General features: G+C 29.8%; 1 protein-coding gene across 1 annotated transcript in view; it reads left to right on the plus strand.

Annotated features, from left to right (window-relative positions):
* The window catches only part of LOC134230245 (uncharacterized), a 57,087-nt gene extending 35,896 nt beyond the window's left edge, over window positions 1-21,191 (plus strand). The window contains exon 2 of the mRNA XM_062712018.1: window positions 20,697-21,191. Within this exon, the coding sequence (XP_062568002.1) occupies window positions 20,697-21,050 (354 nt within the window). The 3' untranslated portion in view covers window positions 21,051-21,191. The remainder of the gene's footprint in view (window positions 1-20,696) is intronic.
* The last annotated feature ends 2,196 nt before the right edge of the window (window positions 21,192-23,387 follow it).

The raw sequence follows: 23,387 nt of genomic DNA on the forward strand, positions 1-23,387 counted from the left end.
TATTTCTTTGGGATTCTGAACAAGTTTTACAGCAGCTTTACTGAAGCGTTTAATTTCACTCTAGTTTACTGTTTCTTTACCATTCATTTCTAATGCAGTGTCTCGAATAGCCCTTGTTTTCCAGTTTCACACAATCAAACTATGTGATGAAAAGTGGTCACATAAACTGCTATCAATTCATTAAAGATTCAATAATGAGGGTAAGTCAAGGTTAATGTCATATAATTTCTATGTTGTATGTCATCGAGCTAATGACATTATTTATTGAACAGCCCTCGTAATGTTTTGGAGGTCTGTATTTGCTGTGCTCCTATTTTGTATTGTTCTATGGACTTTTGAGCTTGAATACTGTTCGATATCTCCATATAATTCACTAATGAATAGACGACGGGGCTACAAAATTTAGCTCACATTTGAATTAAATTTGAATTTATCGGCATGCCATAGGGTGTTGATCCTGCATTTTCTCAGTGGATATGACTTACACTTTCACTCTTAATGAAAACGTTTCCTTAAATGTGAGTGACATTTCAGCAACAGACATTTGTTGAAGGGAGGGGTGATATGCAGTTCATTATTTATCTTGTGGAAATGAGAAATGACAGCTACGGAAATGCTAAATTAAGTTGGCAAGGAAATTAACTTTTACCATGTAGTCAATTATAAAATGCTATTATATTTCTCCATTTAATTATATCTGAAAATATATTTTATAAGAAATAGTATAACTTCATTTCAACGTAAAAAGCAGTTGACAAGTAAATCTTTTTTATGATATTATGATCTTCTTTAACTGTTGACTTGATTTTAGATGCCGTGATGGTAAGTTATTCACTTTATAAATGTCAATAGGTTTCAACATTATCAGTAAAATTTACATAATTGATCATTATATATTTTGATCAATTCATTTGAATTTATCGGTATATGGTCTTCTAGATGTTATATAACGCTTATTTTAAAAGTACAATGTATTCAGTCACTTTATGTTGTGAATATTATTAATTATGATAAGAATTGTTAAGAATTGTTTGGAAAATCAATTTTATATGTTCCTATATTATAAAATGTTTTCCACAAATCATATATAATTACAATTTATCAGCTAATATATAAATCTAATAAAGATTGCTTGAGAGAAAGTAGTTGCTAAAATTGATATAACTTTTTTTAATTATATTTTCATCATTGTAGATCCAATAGCATATAGAAATTAATTTATGCTCCGGAATTTATTCGTAAGTTCTAGACTTTAACCCTGTACGTTATTTTACTTTTTTATATGAATAATCAAGCCATATCACCCTGTTTAGCCTAGTTTTTACTGAGAAGTGTTCAGTTTATATAATTATCTTCGTTTGGTGTAAAAATTTTGAAATGAATATGTTTTATAATTCAAAATGAAAGCATACTTTTTTTTTTAAAAAAAAAGTGTTATATAATTAAATTTCGTAGCAATTAAATAACGCATGAAGTGTATTGCAAAAATGTTAAATGTATCAAAATTATGATTGATAACGCTCTCTAAAGATGTTAATTTTGCAAGTCATTTTATTGTAAAACGCATCCTCAAATGTACGTTAGGGGATTATTAGGAAATATGTTATGACTGTTTTGCATTATGTTTTGAAAATATCTATCATAGTTTCATTTTTTATTTAAATTTACGAAACAAATAAAATGTAATCACTATTATGTCATTATTTTTTCAAACATCAATAATAATGGTCATTAAAAGAACATAATAAAACTGTAACTTTTATCAACAACATTATATATTTCAAAACTATGGATTCTGACATATTTTGTAAAAATGACTTAAACATTTTTAAAAAAGGTTGTGCAACCAATTGTTTAAAGCACTCTCCGGATTCTATACAAGGCTTTTAAATATTTGTCGACATAAAGAACAATTAAATTTCACCATAATAAGCCCCTCCTGACCTCCTAGAGTAGCACTACTTATAGTGATCTATTTATATCTTAAAGAGTCAGCATAAAATAACAATCATCTATAAATCCTTCTTTATTGTGTTGAAATGGCTATAGCACAAACTTCCGCTATCTATTTAAACATATTTAGGAATAAAAATATTATTGAAGTTTTCTACGTCTTTTTTGGCAATTAAAAACTGGAAAATATTTTTGATAGAATGTTTTTCATAACAATATAGAAAAAACAAGATTAAAAAAAAGTCTTAGTGATATGTTGAAAAGTTATTCAATTTGCACACTACAATATTCTAAATCAATGCATATAAATTTATGGATTGATATTTGATACTTGCAAATGCATTTTTCTGTTGTTTTAAAACAAATTTATTATGTGTAAGTATTATGTGCATTTGAAAGTTGTTTCCTATACGCTGATTTTTTAAAATAATAATATTCTAAATGTCTAATTGAAATCAGAAACCACTTATAATTGCAAAGCATGACACTGATTAAAGAGAAATAAAATGCATTATAAGAGGGATGAGTCCTTGACTTCTGTTCTTAAAATTGATTTGGAATTCCACGAATTCAATTAAGTTAAAGTGACAACCAACTGTCACCTGGAAATAGTCATTCCTGTTATAGTATGCATATAATTTAAAAAATTGTAATGAATTTTGAAACGAAATAAGGTTATTTCAGAAAAAAAAATCTTTTTTGTAACTCACTTGACGCATAGATTCTATGCAAATGATAGGTCAATACTTTTAAGGATCCGGTTTTAATTTTACATAAAAGTAAAGCATTCTGATAATCACTTCTCTATTGAAATTAAATCTTTTTGAATGACTCATAATAATATAGCAAGTACAGTTAAACTTATTAAACCTGACACCCGTGCAATCCGTCACACTGCGAATTCTGACATTAAATTTTTTTTCGATTTTACTACTTTCCATATTTTTTACACTGTTTAATCCGAATCCGACACCATGTCTATTCCGACACAAAATTCATACCCCAGTGCTTGTCGGATTTGACAGGTTTCATTGTACATATTTGTTTATTATAGTACCAATGTGCATACAAAGCAAATATATTATTTATGGACATTAACACTTTGCACTCTGTTTATATGTCATTTAGTATATACACAGACAGAAAATTCTTACTAATGTTTATGGTCTTTTTAATTTTTTTTTACAAACCAACTTGAGATCTTTTTTATTGAATTTAAGGATAAAACATCTTTTTAAATTTTACTTTTTTAAAACATTTGCAAAAAATGATTTAAAAAATGATATTTTCAAAATTGCGGTATACGTATTCAAAATTTTGTTTTGTTATATGTGTTTTTTGTTAACCTTAGATATAATTCTTAATAGTTATAAATAAATAACGGCAAATAAAAAATAATGGCATATAAACAATTTAGATTTTAAGAATTATTCTAAGAGACGTGGTCTGATTAAACATCAATTTAATGTTAATGTTTCCCAATTAAGATTTCAAATATTCTATAGGCAAATGAATATTTTGGATTGTCATAGGTCTTAACATAAATTTGATTTGATTTTGTGCATAGTTAAATAAAAAAATATGATATTACACTTTTTATGGTCACTATTGGCTGTTGAATTTTAGAGATATGTAGTCTGAGACATGTTGTTTGAAATGTAACCTGCAAAGATGTGTCTTTTATGGGTGTTTTAGTTAATTTATGACTTAGTCAAGGTATTCAAATAAAAAAAAATATCAGTTTGACAGAAACTTTTGAAAGTACGGACCTACCTTAATACTTTCCTACTTTCCAATCATATGTTCAGGAGAACGTATATTTTGATTATTCACAGCAGTTTATAATATCTTAAAATGAATACAATTTTAGACTACAATTCGAAATGTATTCACTGCCCTTGTAACATCTGCAAAATGTCTTGTGGCGATTTTATTAGAAAGGATAAGATAACGACCTGCACGAAAGGCTGTAGGTGCCAGATAAAAATATATTTTATTTGGCGACCGCCACGAATCTGGTGGGGGCCAAAAAAATTATTTAGTTTCCGCCATTTATTTCTGGAGCGGTCGATAGATAATTATATGGTGATCGCCTGAAAATGATATGACAACCACCAGACATTTTTTTCTACCTCGCATTTACTGGCTTCCGTAGACCAGTGATCACTGATAAATCCCATTAACGATTTAAAATCGAGAACGAGACAAATACAGCTGGTTTTGAGTACGACATGATTGTTGTGTTGTTAATGAAATCTATGAGAACAACTACAGTGCTCTGCAGTGAGTGTTCCTTTTACTGACCAATACATACTGCGTTAGTGTCTGATAGGAAAGGGATGCTCAAACCTCCTGGACAAATGATCCGATCTCTTAAATTTCAAGAAGTCCGTTTTAAGGTGTAATATCCCTCTGATAAGAGAGATAACTTTCCTAGCACGTCGATGAATTGTCTCCGCAGAGTTTACTATAAGTAATTACGAACAGGCCTACCATTTCATAGTCAACTCATGCCAATATGATCAATGTACAAATATCTATGTCTTGTTTCTATTGCCAATATTTTCATCAATTACTTAAATTAGTTAAGCTATAACATGTACACCCCTTTCCTTTAAACTCTGAAAATTGAAATATTTCTATTTATTAACGTATAAATGTTTTAATTGTTACCAAAAAAAATTTCAGATGCAGAATTTCTATGATTAGATAATTTTTTTTTTTTGGTCTCAGTAATAAATAATTTTAAGAACGATAATGGATAGACAACTCTTGTAGATAGATGTATCTTATTTTACAAGTATATACAACAATGTGATATTCTGATTTAAATAGGAACGCTTCATTGTGTTTTTTAATGTTAATTAGATAGGTATGATTAGTAAATATCATTTTCATATGTGCCTTTATTTTTAATTTTATTGTAAGAGGAAAAAATATTGATCTTTCTTTTTAAAAATTTCAAATTTTCTTCATACTTCTAACTATTTTCCATTTGAATCTAGTGCTTTCGCTGTTGATGAAAATCAGTGTTGGGTATTTAAGAAAAAATGATGAAATTTGGAGCATAGGTATATTTCACCTTAATGCCCCTATTCACAGATTTGTATTTCTTTAGATTTTATAGATCGATCACATTTAAAAAATTCCGAACAAATTGTAAAATTGAGCCAACAACTGAGTAGAAATTAAATATACATGTATGTATACGTTACCTTTATTGTTGGCACGTGTTTTCCTATTTGTTTGAAACTTTGATAATAACAAGAAAAAATGGTTATTTTCGAACGTTATTCCTTATCTCTTACTTTCTGAAAATTTTAGTTTATAGTTACATGTAAAACAGAGAGGTGTACTTTATTTCTGAAAAATGGGAACTACCGCCTCTTTGGTCAGTTTATAGTTAATTATAAAACATTTATTCTTAAATCATTAGAAATTTAATAAAATGACTAATTAAATTCACAACACGGGTCTTAATTATTTCTTTCATCAGTCGACGTTCTGTGTGTCTGACATGAAAAATGTGTAAACCTGAAAATTCACAAGTTGAAGCCATAAACTTATCATGTTTCAAACGTTTGACTGCAGACAGGTTAAAAATAAACGACGAAATTTCTTCTCTTTGGACAAATTTATTCAGAAATACATTGTACATTCACTTTTTCAAATTATATATTTTTTTTTGATTGTTTGTTTATATGTTTAACTTGATTCTTATTTTGTTTTAGAGAAAAACACATTACATAAAGATATATGTTTATTCTAGCATAAAATTCCAAATATGATTTTATTTCAAAGTAAATTTGGTAAATATGAAGACATCGAATTCTCTTGCAAAAGATGTCATTTAGATTAGTTCTTGTGGTTATATATCTTTGGTAAGATATTTGTCTTTCTTTGTTTTGAGTAAGAAGTCCGTAAACTGTGTATTTATACTATCTTGTCTAAAATTTATAAGGAATATAGATATACTCATACACAAATAAGGAAATAACTTTTGTCATCAAAAATTAGTATCATAAAATGTATAATTATTGTAGATATTTAGCATAATGCTAACAATTAATTACTCCACCTTTGCTGTCTTAATAAGTATAATAATAATAGTGCGGAAATGACATCCTAAATGACATTATACTTTATATGACTTATAAGATCTTAATTAGTATAACAATAGTCCGGAAATGACTTATCCTAAATGATATCATATTTAAGATGACTATTAATTTGTAATTGTCATTAAATTTCCCACCTCGTTCTTACTAAAGGAAAGAAAATCGTGTCATTGACATTTTCTTAGATTTAAAAAATGAAACGAAAAAGTAGACTTCAGAAAGATTTGCTTGTTAAATTGTTTTGTTTAGGGATTGATTTATTCATTCTAAAACCACTCACCAATAAAGGCTGCAAATTTACTCGGCACTCGGAACCTTTTCGCAGTGAGGGATCTTTCAGTAACAAGCTTTAAGAGATCTCGGTTAATATGTTTTCATCCGAAGAACCATACTCGACAAAAGTCCTTCTTATAAGTCTGTACATTACAGGATTTCATGATTGAGTAATTCTACAAAAATTCTTGTACACAGTGACCAATATACCACTCTGTTAATTTTTTTTTTATTATTTTCGACAATGCAGTTTAAAATAAAAAGGGATATTATGGTGTCCTGCGTTTGCTCATATAAGGTTGTTTTGCCTGAAAATGTCAAAAATGATGTAATTAAATGATTTATTAACCTGCATATGGATTTTATATATCTCATTTGATTCGATACACAAGAGCATGCTCTACGTTTGAACATTTCGAAAACGAGGTAAATTATTGACAAACAAGTCGATGAAACAAGAATATCAGCAGTCTCGTGTAAAGTCATCATTTCGGAAGTTCTATGATCGATACAATGACCTTGTCAGCAAATACAATTTATCATTGGGTTAAATGCTGACTGACATATTTAATATTAATTGTTAGTCCATTATTTATACACTGAATTGACGGCGGATTTTTCCGTTATTTCCCGATCATGACAAGGAGCATATGGCGGGTGTTACCTGTCAGCAGGGGATGCTCGCTCTTCCATGGCACCTGATCCCACCTCTGATGTTTAGGAAGTCTGTGTTTGCTCTGCTCCTATTTATTTTTGTGTTATGAACTTCTGATCTTGAGTCTGACACATCTGTTGCATACTTGGATATTTTACTTGAAAAAGACGTTAATGGTAATCTAACAACCAAGCTATATGATAAACGTGATGACTTTAACTTTTCTATCGTCAACTTCCCTTACTTATGCAGCAATATACCTTCATCACCTGCATACGGAGTTTATATATCTTAGATGATTCGATACGCAAGAGCTTGCTCTACGTATGAACAATTTTTAAAACGAGGAAAATTATTGACAAACAAGTTGATGAAACAAGAATTTCAGCCGTCTCGTTTAAAGTCATCATTTCGTAAGTTCTATGGTCGATACAATGACCTTGTCAGCAAATACATTTATCATTGAGTCAAATGCTGACTGAAGTTATTCATACCAATTGTTAGTCCATTATTTAAACACTGAATTGACGGCGGATTTTTCCGTTATTTCCCGATCATGACAAGGAGTACACAACGGCAGTGACCGGTCAGCAGGGGATGCTCACTCCTCCATGGCACCTGATCCCACCTCTGATGTTTCGGAAGTCCGTGTTTGCTCTGCTCTTATTTTGTGTTGTTTTTTGGACTTGGAGATTGAATACTGTTCGTTATCTCCATATCCTGCTTGAAAGAATGAATCTAAATTCAGAATGCAGTACGTTTTCATTAAAATATATGTACATCTAGTATATACATGTATTACTATACTGTACGGCTATTTCTTTGAGTAATATAACTTAAGGTAGGGTTCTTCTCATATTTCTAATATTTAAAAATTAATGAAATTTTCACAGAATCAAGAAGACAATATCAGTAAGTGATAGTATCAGTGAAATTAAATTTGACCATTTTATATTAAAGGCAAGGTCAGGTCAAGGTCATTATCTTTTTCCTTGACATTAAGAATTAAAAAAAACTGTTGCTAATCATGTGATACCTACTTCTATTTCAAAAGTTTAATGATTGTTCTTTTTGCATAAAAACATATTACTATATCGGGTCTATAGCATGATATTACCAAATTTACATAAATAATTTAACTTAACTGGATATTAGTTAATCCGAATTTTCTCTGTTTTTCTTAATTTTTAAGGATTATTAGTTATTTTCATATGCTTCCTATATTTAACTTTTTCTTATTTTCACACATAATAAAGTAGTCTTATAAATGTACAAAATGATACAAAAACAAAAAGTTTTGATCGTTTACTAAGAGAGAAAAAAATACTTTTTATGGATTTTTGGCTCAAATCTGCACTTTGATAGGAAGTGTTGAAAAGCTAATGAAGTTCTAGTTTATTTGAAAAGTCATATTTTTTTTATATATTTTGAAAGTTTAGTCCCTCATTATTAATCTAACTTACATTTGAAAATTTCTCAAAGTCTTCGATTGTGTAAAAATTATAACTAAATTCATTGTTCTACTATAATTTCGAGAGGCAGAAAAGAAGATATTTTAATACGCCACCATTCCGCCAAAAATATAGTCCCTGCTAGTTTTCAAAATTTCTATTTAATGTTGCACAATTGTGATGAGGAAAGAAAAATATGGTCTTTTAAATTCCTTACACCTCAATATGTAAGACATATAAGCAAATATGCTTTGAATGTTTCATCTAGTCATAAACCAGAGAAGAATCCTACCTTAACATCATTTTTGCAGATGTGGTGAGTAATGATAAATGTTTATTTTAAAATCATTATTAAAGTCAGCATCAATAACAATTGATCTAAAACGTGGTGAATGAAAAATAAATTTATATTTCGGTGTGTGATCTATGATAATGGACTCATGTACTGAGTCCTGTACAGTCTAAATTGCTTGATCGGTTCCAGAACCAGAGAGTAAGGTATTGTCTTTTAGTTGTTTCATTGAATTTTACAGATAAGACACCACGATGTTTCAAGTTAAAATAAGCAGTATTTGTTTATATTTACATTTGCAAATGTTTTCCTTTATATAACACTACTGAAAGCAAGCGTTCTTATAACTGTATAAATACAGGTACGGGGTCAAGAGGTCATAGATGTGCGTTTGGATAAACGTTCGACGTAATTTCTCTGTGACGTCATAAAGGGTCGACACGCGTTTAGTGGATTACATACATGCCGTTGGGTTTGAAAAATAACGCATTTCACATGTTAAAAGTGACAATCAGGCAAATATAAAGTATGAATAAGTCACAAATGTAAATATAAGTAATAATATATCATTTTTTGTTAAGTTGTTGATGAACAATGATACCTTATTTCTTAAAAAGCACCATTGGAATATCATTTTCATATAAAGTTCGATAAAAGGACCATTAAAAGAACTTAAAGGTGTTTATTTTGTAATTAAATGTTGTGGATATTTTCTTAAATAAACAAAATGATTCTCATTTAATACATAGGATATAAAAGGCTATAAATGCCAAATATTTGATTTTTTTAATACTTTCGCGGATTTTACGTTTCTTTCAGTTTTTGTCCTGTCACAAATTTCATCAACAACTTAATTAGAGAACGTAATTTTACAAAAATATGCGTCGTTTTTATTTTATTTATATATTAGATGGAGGAATTTTTTTTTTTACATTAAATTAAGTATGATTTTTTTTTTTTTTTTTTTTTTTTTTTGATTTACCGAATGATCTGCAATCGTTGATTTGCTCTGACTTTTGTGACATGTGGTTATAATAAAATTTTAGACTCTCTCTCTCTCTCTCTCTCTCTCTCTCTCTCTCTCCAAAATAAACTGTAAAAATACCAGTTACCGACGTTTTATTGCAAAATATGTATATGCATAGGTATACTATTTTCAAAGCTTATTTTAAAACCAGCTAGTGAAATTAAGAGATTAAAAAACCAGAGATAGATTAAAAAATATTTGAACGATTTTATCGCCTAATTAAAAAAATTAACAATGGAAAGAAAAATAAACGAAAACTACAATTAAAACTAAAAACAAATATTTTTTCCATCAAAATTTGATAGGGAAAATGATATTTTTAAAATAAAAGACATATGATATGGTCTTATCGTTTTATTGTTTTCTGTTATTTATATTTCAACTACGTATTAAGATAAACACATTTATTTTTTAGAAGAAAAAAGGAAGAAAAACAGAATATTCAAGGTAGCACTGAGGTCAAGAGCATAGCAAGAGTAATTAATTTGTCTTATCAAAAGATAAGATAGTTAATTAAACAACAGGTATCTTATAAACAATCATTCATTGTCAGAAGTTACGTAATAATTCATTTTTTTCAAACTCTTGATGACTTAATGGTACTAAAGGAAAGCCTGCGTTTTGACATTGCACACAAAGTTAAAGTATAAATAAATTAATTATGATAATAAGATGGATATTCCAAAATTCTTACGTTGTTATCGTTTAAAAAATACAAAATAATATTTTTCTTCTTAGATAAATCAGATTCATTGATGGAACAATCAGTAAACTTTAGAATTATTTCAATTTCAGCTCTGTTTCATGTTAGTCATTAAAAATTTGACATACATGGAGATGACGAACAGTATTTAAGATCATAATCTATTAAACAATACAAAATAGGAGCAGAGCAAACATGGGCCTCCAAAAAATCAGAGGTGGGATCAGGTGCCATAGAGGAACGAGCATCCCCAGCCGACCGGTCACATCCGCCGTGTGCTCCTTGTCATGATGAGGAAATTACTATAACATCCGTCATCAATTCAGTGTATAAATAATGGACTAACAATTAATATTAAAAACGTCAGCATTTGAATAATGATAAAATAGTAATTATTGCAAATAATTTCATTTATGTGACATGTTCTTGATTAATAATGTTATTATATAGCAGTGTCTGTATTTTACCTAACTTTATATTAAGGAGCTTTACCGTTCATTTTATTGAACTAATTTTACCCTTCTCCTATACCTAAATTTGGGTTCAACCAATCAGACCCCCCTTTTGCCTAAGGACATCATGTTACAATGTCAATATGGTGCTGGGGGTCAGATTGCATAAATATTTTGCCTAAAATGTGTAATACTCTACATCTGAGTCCCCCTTTTTCTGCCCCCAATTTGTTAATAGTGTTTACTTTTCCATCATTTAAATTAATAAATGACATATTTCACTTCTACATGATGTTAATTGTTTTTGCCTGAATTTATCAAAAAGCAAGGTCAAGTCATTTGGCAGGAGAACTAAGGAACATAAATTTATTTGATGACAAGGTCATTGTATCAACCATAGAACTTCCGAAATGATGACTTTAAATGAGACTGCTGAAATTCTTGTTTCATCAATTTGTTTGTTATAAATTTACCTCGTTTTAGAAATTGTTCATACGTAGAGCATGCTCTTGCGTATCGAATCATCTAAGATATATAAACACAGTATACAGGTGATGAAGGTATATTGCTGCATAAGTAAGGGAAGTTGACGATAGAAAAGTTAAAATTATCACGTTTATCGTAGAGCTTGGTTGTTAGATTACCATTAATGTCTTTTTCAAGTAAAATATCGAAATATGAAACGGATGTATCAGGCTCTGTGGTATCTGTATCCCAAGCTCAAATAGGTTTTGAAATCTAGTATAGGTATTTGTTTTATATTTTTCTATTATCCTGAATATAAAACTAAAATACTCAAAGGTGATATAAAAAATCCCGTGAATGGAAAATATGATTAAGGTTTACCAGATGAGGACTAAAATAGATTCATAATAATGAGTCTTAAAAACTAAAACCATTTGTTACAGACCTTGTCCGCTTGAACCAAAAATATTTTGCATGAAGTCTTTCTAATTCTTTATCACATTAGATCCCCTGAAAATGGAAGAATAAACAGAAAAAAAAACAGTCCCGGTAAACTTAAAAATGGATAAGTAATCTGTCATTTGTTTGAAGTCAATACCTAGTTTTACATAATAATAACTTTTATTTACCTCGTACTATTTAAACTGCTTCTGACAAGAAAATAAATTTAAAAACAATCGACAAATTTCAACTTTGTGTTGAAAAAAATTACACTGTATAACATTGGTAAATATTTCCCGAAAAAAAATCTTATTTAAAAGTCACCACACATAGGTTTATTTTGAAATATGTCGTATTGTTGAAAGCGCACACATTCATCAAAGGATCTTAAAAAGTACTGCTAAATGAATAATTTTAAAACAATAATCATTTTAGTAATTAAAATATTTATGTTAATTCATTATGATTTACGGGTTTGTTGGTTACCAAAAAGGACATTGTTAATCCATTTTTAAACGCCATCTACAACGTGATTTAGTTTGATTTAAATCAAAACATGTTCCCATTCAGACTTTGTTAATATTTGTATATATTTATATGGCATGTAAATAAACATATACATAAAATGACAAATGTAATGATATGCAAATGTTGACGATCATTAGGACATTTTTAAACTGCACTGTTAGGCCTCTCCCGGCTGACTGGCTAAAAATGGCCCGACTTAAACTTCTTTTAAAAGCTCCACAAAATTTTGCTGGTATTTATGCCTTAATTTAAGTAAAATCATATTGATACCCCCGCTCCGAAGGAGAGAGGGGATATTGCTTTACCCTTGTGTGTCCGTCCGTCTTTCCGTCTGTGAGTGTCCGTCTGTCTGTCCGTAACAAATTTTCGTCGAATTTTTCTCAGCAAATACTCGTCGCAGTTGCTTGATATTTTAACACAATCTTCTCTGAAGCGTACTGTATGGTTGGTTTTTTTTGTATATATCCGATGTCAACCTCCTGTTTATCCGTACATCTTCCGTTTCATACATAACAAATTTTCGTCGCAGTTTTCTCAGCAACTACCGATCGCAGATGCTTGATATTTCAACACAATCTTCTCTGAGGCATGCCATAAGGTGGGATTCATTTTTTGTTTATATCCGATGTCAACTTCCTGTTTATCCGTACGTCTTTCCGTTTCATACATAACAAATTTTCGTCGCAGTTTTCTCAGCAGCTACCCATCGCAGATGCTTGATATTTTAACACAATCTTTTCTGAGGCATGCCATAGGGTGGGATTCATTTTTTGTATATATATATCCGATGTCAACTTCCTGTTTATCCGTACGTCTTTCCGTTTCATACATAACAAATTTTGTCGCAATTATCTCAGCAACTTCTCATCGCAGATGCTAAAAATTTAACACAATCTTTTCTGAGGCATGTCATATGGTATGGTGCATTTTTCTTCAAATCCAACGGCATTTCGCTGTCCATGCTGCTTCTTTCCGATTTTCGTCGTAGTTTTCTCAGCAACTATTCATTACAGATGTTTGAAATTTTAGTACACTCTTGCTAAGGCATGTCATATGGTGGGATTCATTTCTGTTTACTACTGATGTCAACTTCCTGTTTATCCGTGCGTCCCTTTGTACAATACATAACAATCTCTGTCGCAGTTTTCTCAGCAACTTCTTATTACAGATGCTTGAAATTTCAGCACATACTTTGTTGAGGCTTGCTATGTGATGGGGTTTATTTTTATACGAATCTGATGTCAACTTCCTATTTATCCGTGCATCTGCCCGTCACTGAACTTGTGTATATTAACATGATGTGTATGTTCACATCAGAGCGGGGATATTACTAGTGAGCATTGGCTCACAGATTTCTTGTTTCATTTTCATTCCAAAACACGCTACAACAAAAAGATTTCAATCATTATAAGAGTTTTGAATAAATAACGTAACTTTGAATTCGTACGTTAAACTTAAAATATAATTGTGCATAATATTGATTTATCTTACCTTAATATACTGAGTTTGAGAGCAAGATGCGTTTGTCATACCCGACATATGACCTGTTTTCTAAAAGCTTAAGGCAACAGTTTTGTTCGAGGGTTCTGTATAATGCATTTCGTCCGAGAACCTAGTCAACTAATGTTTTGCATTGGCAACTATTAGAAATGTTAGGACATCCATAGAATAAATTCATATAGAAAGCAGTTTTAGACGTCTGATCTTTGTTTTGTTTTTAAGTGTTATGGTACTTAATTTGTAAATAAGTCCTGCTTTCTAGCTTACACACAATAAGGAATATTAAAAATTATTTCTTTAGTTATCAGTACATGAATTAATTACATATTTATTGCTTTAATTTATCCTTTCTATAAGATCTATCAAATATCCTCATTTAAAAAAAAAACAAAAATAAAATACATTAAAAACTAAAAGTTAATTGTTTATTATGATGATCATATGTATCTACAACAGTCATTTCTGACAGGCTAAAATCATAAATCCTAGTATTTCCTCCCACTTTGAATATAATTCTGTGTTTAAAAATTCTTAATACTTGATTTGCATGCAAGCACGAGTTGATACATGTGCTGAATTTCAGAAGTTTTTTTTCTGTCTTATTATTCTAACAATATCATTGGTTGCTGAGTTATAATTGATTTATGTCACTGTATCGTCTGTGAGGATTATAGGTTCAGAACTATATATATTCAAGCCATTAGTTCTCAGTTTTATCCCCAAGTACTTTAAAGTCTATCAAATACATAACATGACAATTTTTATATATGATTTAACCATAAATAATTAATTGAATCTATATCTTACGCTGTTTTTTGAAATTACAACATATATTTTATGTTTAATGTAACCTTTACATTGATCGTAAGACCTAAAATCTAGTTTAATCAAAACTTGCTATATGCATAATTTTTTTTATTATAAATTAGTAACTTTTTTAATAATCAACAGACAATAGGCCGTGTTTTTCATCTAATATAAAGACATACAAAATATGCTTTCGAAACAAAACGTTTTTTTAATAGAACAGTTTTAGAGACTGAGTTGTTGAAAAGAGTAAATGCAAAAAAACAGAGTGAGGATCAAACATGTCCTTTTTGAGGAACAAACTTTATTTTAATGTGTTTCAAATTCATTACTTACCATTTTAATCAAAATAACACATATATTAAAATTTTTAAAAAGCCTATCCCAACCATGCATACAAAATGTATTATATTAATTAACAGGTAAAAATTTAATTCACTTGCCGTCAACGGGTTCAAAATTTATTTAAAATTTATTAATATATAATTCAATTTCAAACTCAAATCTCAATTATTTTCGAGGTGAACATAAAGTAATTAGTCTAGCTTCTGTGGGTCATGTTTTATGACTATATAACCGTTAACTTTTTTCTAGAACTCTAACCTCAACCATCTAACACCAATTTTTCAGATAAGTACATTATAACAGATTAACACTTTCAGATAGTGTGAAAACTACAAATTTGATACATTCGTAATTATCCAAAGAGATGAGATATATGCTCTTCAGACAGGAACAATCATTCGTAGAATTACTTTTTAATAAACGAAAAATTATAAAAAGTAGCTTTCAATGGAAAGCTTTCAGTGCAGCAATTTTCATTTCATGCATGCCAATATAATTCAACATTTTTTTGAAATTTTAGAAACTAGTGTTAGATAACATTTTTATTTTGCAATGAAATATATGGTATGAAATAAGGAATTTAAAGTTTTTATTTTTTGTATCTCAACATGATTCCTGTTAATTCTTTGAAGTCTTATATATAAACTACCCATGTTAATTAGTACGATATGAAATTAGAATTGATCTCTGTGTTGTTTATAATGGTTCAACAAGCTTTTTCACCATGTATAAAATAATAATATTATATAAAAATAAAAGGAAAATAGTTCGATGTAAGTATTTAAAAACATGCAGTTCGCAAGTACTGTGATATCACATATTTTCGTATAGGTTTATTTTTCGTTCTTTCGAGGCACGCGGAGACCCACAAATTGTTTACCACCACGAAATTAATATGCATTACTACTTCACATAGTCCAACTACGAAATCAAGTACCCACAAACTAATTTTTTTTTCCTCAAACCTCCCCGTGAAAATATGTTAAAAATAGTATTTTTAGAACCTGATCTGATTACTTTTATAAGACCTATTTTTGTATTCATAATTAGCAGAATTTGTTCAGATTCTTATTTATGAAAACAAGAAAACAATTGCTGAGGCCTTCAACTCGACATTTTGATATATCGACGGCGTATTGTCAATTATCAATGGCCACGTGTATTTCCATTACTTTGTCGACACGATATATCCCAGTGAGCTAGAAAGAGTCTGATACATCTGTTTTATATTTTGATATTTAATTAGACGTTAGTGGTTATGTAACAGCTACGCTTTAAAGTTTTTAATCGTGAACTTTCCTTACCTATGTATGCAGCAATATACATGTACCTTCATCACTAATATACCCTTATCACTAGCAATACACATTTATCACCCACAATAGGGGTTTACAGTATTCACCAAAGTATTTTTTATATTACATGTAGGTCAAACATGAAGGTCAATGGGTCAAAATCATATAATACTCAGCTTGGACGCATTTTCTTACTTATTAAAATATGAAAGTACTATCTCTTCTCAATCAAAGGTTATGAGGAAAAAGAGTATATTTGAAAAATAGGATACGTGTTATGGTAAAGGACACAGGGTCTGACAATCATAATATTAGAGAGGTTTAGTTACAAGTGACGTAACAACGTGTACGCGTAACATTGATGTACACGTTCTATTTGACGTCAACGTCACTAACATGATTTAGTTATACGTAAACGTGTACGTATGCAAATTTCGTGATTGAACAGTAAATTAATTGAACGGCATTGTATTTATTATTTTTGATTTAGACAAATCAATGGTGAAATGGAATTTATACTTACTCTAGTCATAGATATCATTATAAACAATGAAAAATTATTATATGTATTGCCATCTCAATGCAATGAATCGCTCTAAATATTTTGTCACCTAGTATCTCTACAGGATATTAAGCTTTTAATTCTGCATAACTTTAAAAATGGAAGCAATCATAAAAATTATCTAATTGATGATAAAAAAAACGACCACATTTTGCACTTTTTGGAGGAGGGGGGGGGGGTACAAAAGAAAACCTTTTGAAAACGATAAAATGTGAAGGCTCAATCATTATAACGTCTAGACAGGAGACATGGAATAAAATTTAATACATAAATACATTGTTAAAACCAAAATCAGACACCGCCCCTTTTTAAATACGCATCTGCTGTTGAGCTTTACATCTGATAGTACAAAAGAAAAAAAATAGTTAATGAAATACAATCTTAACATGCACTTGACGTTACACATAGGCCTACTACCTATAACTAATTAGGCGAGGGTTTATATTTTTTGTCATGTCACTAGTGCCTGTGGATGTTATATAATAGTTTTGAAATATTTTATTATAAAAAAAATAAATAACATAGGGGTTTTAAAAAAGGTTTTAATAAAAATAACAGAAAGGGAAAAATCACCATGAAACTATAATTTTTTATTTGGTGCATTGGCGGACGGGGTCTTCTTCAAATGAATCCTGCGTACAAACTGTATTAAACATGCTGTTTGGTTTCAGTTTGAGTTTAACGTTTCATTGATAAAAATACTAATACTACGATGAAATCATCGAATTATCATTCATTTAAGGTTTTAGAAAGACAAGTGTTCTTGTTTAATTGCACAAAAATTAATCAACTGCATCAAAAAATAAAGAATGTAATCCATAACTTTACCCGTTTACGTCGTACGTGTAGACAATGTATTACAACTTGTAGCTACACGTCGGATTTGACGTCATGACGTCGAAGACCTCAACAATTGATGACTTCATCCGTACAAGTTCGTCGCAAAACGTGTAACTAAACTCTCTATTATTAGAAGGACTTGTAACAATAGCATACAAGTATAATATGAAAGCATTATCGTTTCTCTTTCAAAAGTTTTAACCAAATTAAAGTAATGTTAAAATTTTGAAAAGTAGATCAAGCTTCATGGTCAAGCGGTCAAAAATAAAACTATATTTGGAAAAGTCCTGTCACAGGTAATGTACATGTCAAATATAAATTCCCTAATATTTCATTCAAAAGATATGACCAATGTTAAAGTTTTTGTGACAGGGAGACAGACGGCTAGACTGACAGACAGACGGACAGACGAACGAAATCCAATGTCCCCTCGCTTTTGCGAAAGCAGGAGCCAACAATTATTTTTTTTTTTACATCTGATAATATATAATATGTTTTTATTATTACAGAACATTTCATTACCAATATTTTGTTTTGAAAACAAATCTGGTTTTTAAAGAAAAAATTAAAAGGCTTTTTACTGACTTCAAGAAATCAAGATTTATAATTTTAAAAAATAAAAGCATAATAGATGATGATAAAATCGAAAATGCTATTCCATTTATATGACATTTACACAAAAAGACATCTCCAATAAATATGATCTTTTCATATTGTACAATGAAATTTAATTTTAAAATCTTTTCTCTCCCTTACCGCTTTTTTTTAAATTTACGTTACGTTTTAAAGAATTGAAATTCCATTACTTATATATAGACATGTGATAAAATAAAGATTCATGTAAATATAAAAACTAAATAAATTTAATTTATCGTGAATATACATTAATACAACTGTCTGGAAAAAAATATTAAAATAAAGAACATGTGATAAATGTTTACATTGCTTTCAAAAGTAGCATACATAAAATAAACATTGTTTCAGAGTTTTCATCTATACTGATTTTAGCTATCATACTTCTAAGGGTTGCCAAACAACCTTTTTTGATTTCAGCCGATAAGGTCTGTGATAATATTGACTTCTTTGCAAAACAAAAGTCAACAATGCAATAACAGTTTCGAATTAAAACTTTTATTAAATAATAAACAGACAGGCTTTTTCAACAAAGCGAATAATTCCTTGAAAGCAAAAGTAAAATGATATAACAAGTAGCAACAATAAAATGCGACTATCAAAAATATGTATGATAATATTCTGTAGCTTAATCATACTAGCATAAAACTAACAAATCAATGCACCATAAATTTACTGACAACATAAATATTCCTATTGCACCTCAAATTAGTAAATAGGGAATTTTAACAGTCAATAAAATTATTGTGTAGCATACTTTTATGGCAAAAATGTCTTTAGATGTTCACTTCATAGATCCAAGACTGGAAAACAGAAAACATTATATTCAAAGCATTTTTGAAATGAAATTCCCGTTATTTCCCGATTATGACAAGAGGCACACGTCGGGTTTGACCGTACGGCAGGGACTACGTACTCTCTAATGTCACCTGATCGCACCTGTTGTGTTTCAGAGGTCTGTTTTTGTTCTGCTCCTCATTTATATAGTTTGAATGAGTTTTTCAGCTTAAATACTTTATTTCCATATAATTCAAGTCAAAGATTTCAAAATCAGTGGAGGATATGGTAGTTCTCATAGAGCTTACTTAGTGACACATGTGATCTCGTTTAACAATAATAGTTCATTATTCTACAGTCAGTTCAATCAATCTGACCTCTTTGCTCTGACTTTATTCATATTATAGATCATTTTGTCGCATTTATTATATAAATCTCATAACCATCGGTCTTTCAAGTTTTTAGATTTATATCAATGTTATTATTTCATAGCCATGGCTTGACCTGATAACAAACTTATATTAAGAAAACTGTTTGACTTCTGATAATGATTCTGAGATTATAACGGGATTCGGCGTATTATAGATTGAACTCTCCGTCAAAATTAAGGTCGTTTTACTTAATAATTATTTGCGCAAGATGTTCCAATGTAAAGCTTTTTTTCAAATCAAATAAACTTAAATTGCAACTGTTTACTGTTTTTCAAATCTGAAAATCCAGTTTGACACATTTTTACAATGTGAATTTCTTTCTCAAAGTTTGTTCCTTGTACGTCTTTTCTGAAATATTAAGTTTTTAAGCGAAGAAGGACATTTAGTCTTATTTTAACTCATTTTTTTATTTTTTATTTCCCTCGGACTTAAATACAAGATGTAAATGACCAACTTCACAACACATCTTAAATATTATGCAATTTAAAATGTTTAATGTCACAAGCAGAGCTTTCTTAATTGGATTAGTTTTTAAAATTAATTTCAATCTTCCGTACATATGACAGAAGATTCAAAACATGAAAAAGCAACGACTAACATACATTTTATAAATAGGATATATTCATGACATGTAAATTTTGACAGTCCTCTTGTAAATTTATATAAAAATGATGGAGGTATAAAAATGATGTATGCATTAAGATACAATATATAAACTAACGGATTAATAAAGTGTTTATTCCGTCGCTGAACTCTTGATTGTACCCATTTCCTATATAACAATGGTAAGGAGAATCGTGTAAATTAGTTATTTTGTTTTTTTTATATTTGCTTTTCGAAAAACGTTTTGATAAATTATTTTTCCACTCTTAATATAATTATTCGAGAAAGGGACTGAAAGTGGTCTCAAATTGCATATACATGTATTATATGTGATATAACAATGGAATAGAAAAAATTATTAATTAATACGACGAAGTTATCGATGATATATATGTTTTCGTATTTGATAATTGGATGTTATCATTGTTGGTTGAAGTCACTTTCAATTTTGTATATTTATTTAGATTAGAGTATTGGTATACTTTCGATAATTTGTAAATCTGTTTATTTATATGAAAGTTATTTGCAATTGTTATATTTTTCAGGTCTTCCTCGTATTTCTTATCCTGATCCAGTTTTATACCACAGAATCCCAAATTACCAAACACACTTCAAACTCTTATCGTAATTGCAGTAAAGTGTGTAGACGTGAAAAGATTGATTGTGCTAACGAGTGTCGTGTAGACCATATTCGTAATCGGAAGGACTTTTTGGAATGTGCTGTAGAGTGTAAAGAGGACTATGTAGAGTGTGATACAGAATGCATGTGTTTGATACCATGTGACCAACAGAGGGCCAATTGTATACAAGACTGTGCGACGCGAGAAGGTCGGTCCAAACGCAGGTGCTACCGGACGTGCTTTAAAGACTTCCATGAATGCTATGATGAGTGTATGTAGTTCATAATAGAACTGACCTTGACATTCTGAGTCAGAGAATCGGTGACGTAACTGTCTCGCTATAGTGACATGTAGGGCTGTATCTTTTGAAGTTTTTGAATCAAGGTTTATTGGATTAATAAAAAGATTTAGAAATTGACATTTTAAGTCTTCTACGTTAGTCTGCTTTTGTATGTAGAACGATTTGTTAAGTTAATCCTAATGTAATCTATATATCCCCACCGTTTCTGATGCATGAAGCCATTATGATTGACTCAAAATTCTTTCACAGATAACGAAAACAGGGCCAGAATTAAAGTACATGTATAAAGTAATGTACTAATGATTTACACCATTTCATTGAATTTTACAACCTTGCAAAAACAAAATATTTCAGTCTTCAATACAGAAAATATATAAAGTATTTCATTCTTTTAATAATACTCTTAAGTTACTTTATCTTCAATGTAAAGAATACGTTGTGATAAAATCTAATATCTTAGCTGAATGAAACTTTATGTTAATGATTTGGTTTATCATCATAATACGTTATGGTTTATCATCACAACTGTGGTTTTGCTTAACACACACAATGAGATGTCAGGAAATAAATTCAGTCTTCCAAAATGACTTTAAAGATGTTATAAGCTATTAAAAGGAAATAATTTGCGTAGTTTTGGGGTTAATTAAACATACATGTCATGGACAAGGGACAAAGCATAGTAAGTATGCATAGACTGTTTCAACACTTTACAAGCATGAAATAGGGGATGTTTACTCCTCTATTGCAGCTGATCCACCTATGGTTTTTATTCTTGTTCTTTTCACATTTTGAATTGATTGTAGGTAATATGATCACAGTTTCATATGCTCGTTTGTTTTGGTATCTAATCAAGAGGATCTGGATCAGAAATGGGTATATTTTTTTCCGATGAAAGTTTAATATTATAAAAATCATAAGAAAATGTAGAAAATGCATAATGACAGTTCTTTAATTAGAAGTTCTATTCAGCAATTAAAATCTACTTTTTTCTATGGATTAATTTGTTTAAACTATAGAATGCAACAGTGAATAAGAAATGTATTTGCAAAAATCAAAGTCTGAAACCTTTGTTTGTTTGGTTAGTTGTATAATAAAATGTATGGAGATAATGAACAGTATTCGAGCTCAAAAGTCCATAGAACAATACAAATCTGGAGTAGAGAAAACATGTACGTACCTCTTAAACATCAGAGGTGACATCGGGTGCCATGAAGGAGTGAGCATCCCCTGCCGACCGCCCCCCCCCCTCCTTGTGCTCCTTCACATGATCGGGCAATAATGGGAAAATCAGTCAATAGTAGTATGCAAAAAATCAGTCAGCATTTGACTTCATCAAAGATTATAGTTGCTGATACGGTCATTGTATCGACAATAGAACTTACGAAATGATGACTTTAAACGAGACTGCGGATATTCTTGTTTCATCAACTTGTTTGTATACAAATTTACCTTGTTTTAGGAATTGTTCATACGTAGAGCATGTTCCTGCGAATCGGATAAACCCCGTATGCAGGTGATAAATGTATATCGTTGTACAAATATTTTTCTTGTCAAATATCCTAAATGTGAATGTCGTAAATATTGAAAAAAAGCGTATGACTCTGTGATATCTTTTATTTAAAGCTCACTGGATTATATTGTATCGACATAAGAACAGAAATAGCTAAATTCTAATTGATATATCTAGATGTCGAATTGAAGGCCACAGAAAGTATTTTGTTTTGTTTTCTGTTTTACGTATAATATTTTGAACTCCTTGTGCTTCATAAGAATCAAAAAAAGAAAGTTAAGTTGATTTGATTAGGAACTTTTAAGTGACAAGAAACATGCAAAGCTCTTGGTGATATTCTTCCACAAAAGCACGCTGACCCTTGACGATGATATACTGATACTGGCAGAAAGTATTGAATTTCGTATTTGAAATATTGAAAGGGACGCTTCTAACTTTCTTTCAACCCAGACCCTATTTTTTATTAAACACTCAAAAACAAAAAAGCAGTGCAAATTTTGTTCTGTTTAAATCTAGGCTTTAAATAAATCAGTGTTGATTCCTGATATTCACATAAGACCACAGATTTCTGAATAACACTTTGTGGATTTTTTTTTATTCGTATTGTTTTCATTCAAGGGATTGTTTCTAAATAAATGACGTAAATGTCCAAAATAGTTTTTTTTTTAATGGGTTTTTTTATTATATTGGTTACATAATCATACTTAAAATATAAATGTAAATTAGGATCCGCAAAATCCATTGACTTAAATGTTTGGTTAAATATCTGCAATACCACAAGGATTTAGGTATTCCATCAATATTT

This window comes from Saccostrea cucullata, unplaced genomic scaffold, assembly GCF_032062105.1.
Source record: "Saccostrea cucullata isolate Sc308-1 unplaced genomic scaffold, CSIRO_AGI_Scuc_v1 ctg1322, whole genome shotgun sequence".
Taxonomy (NCBI): Eukaryota; Metazoa; Mollusca; class Bivalvia; order Ostreida; family Ostreidae; genus Saccostrea; species Saccostrea cuccullata.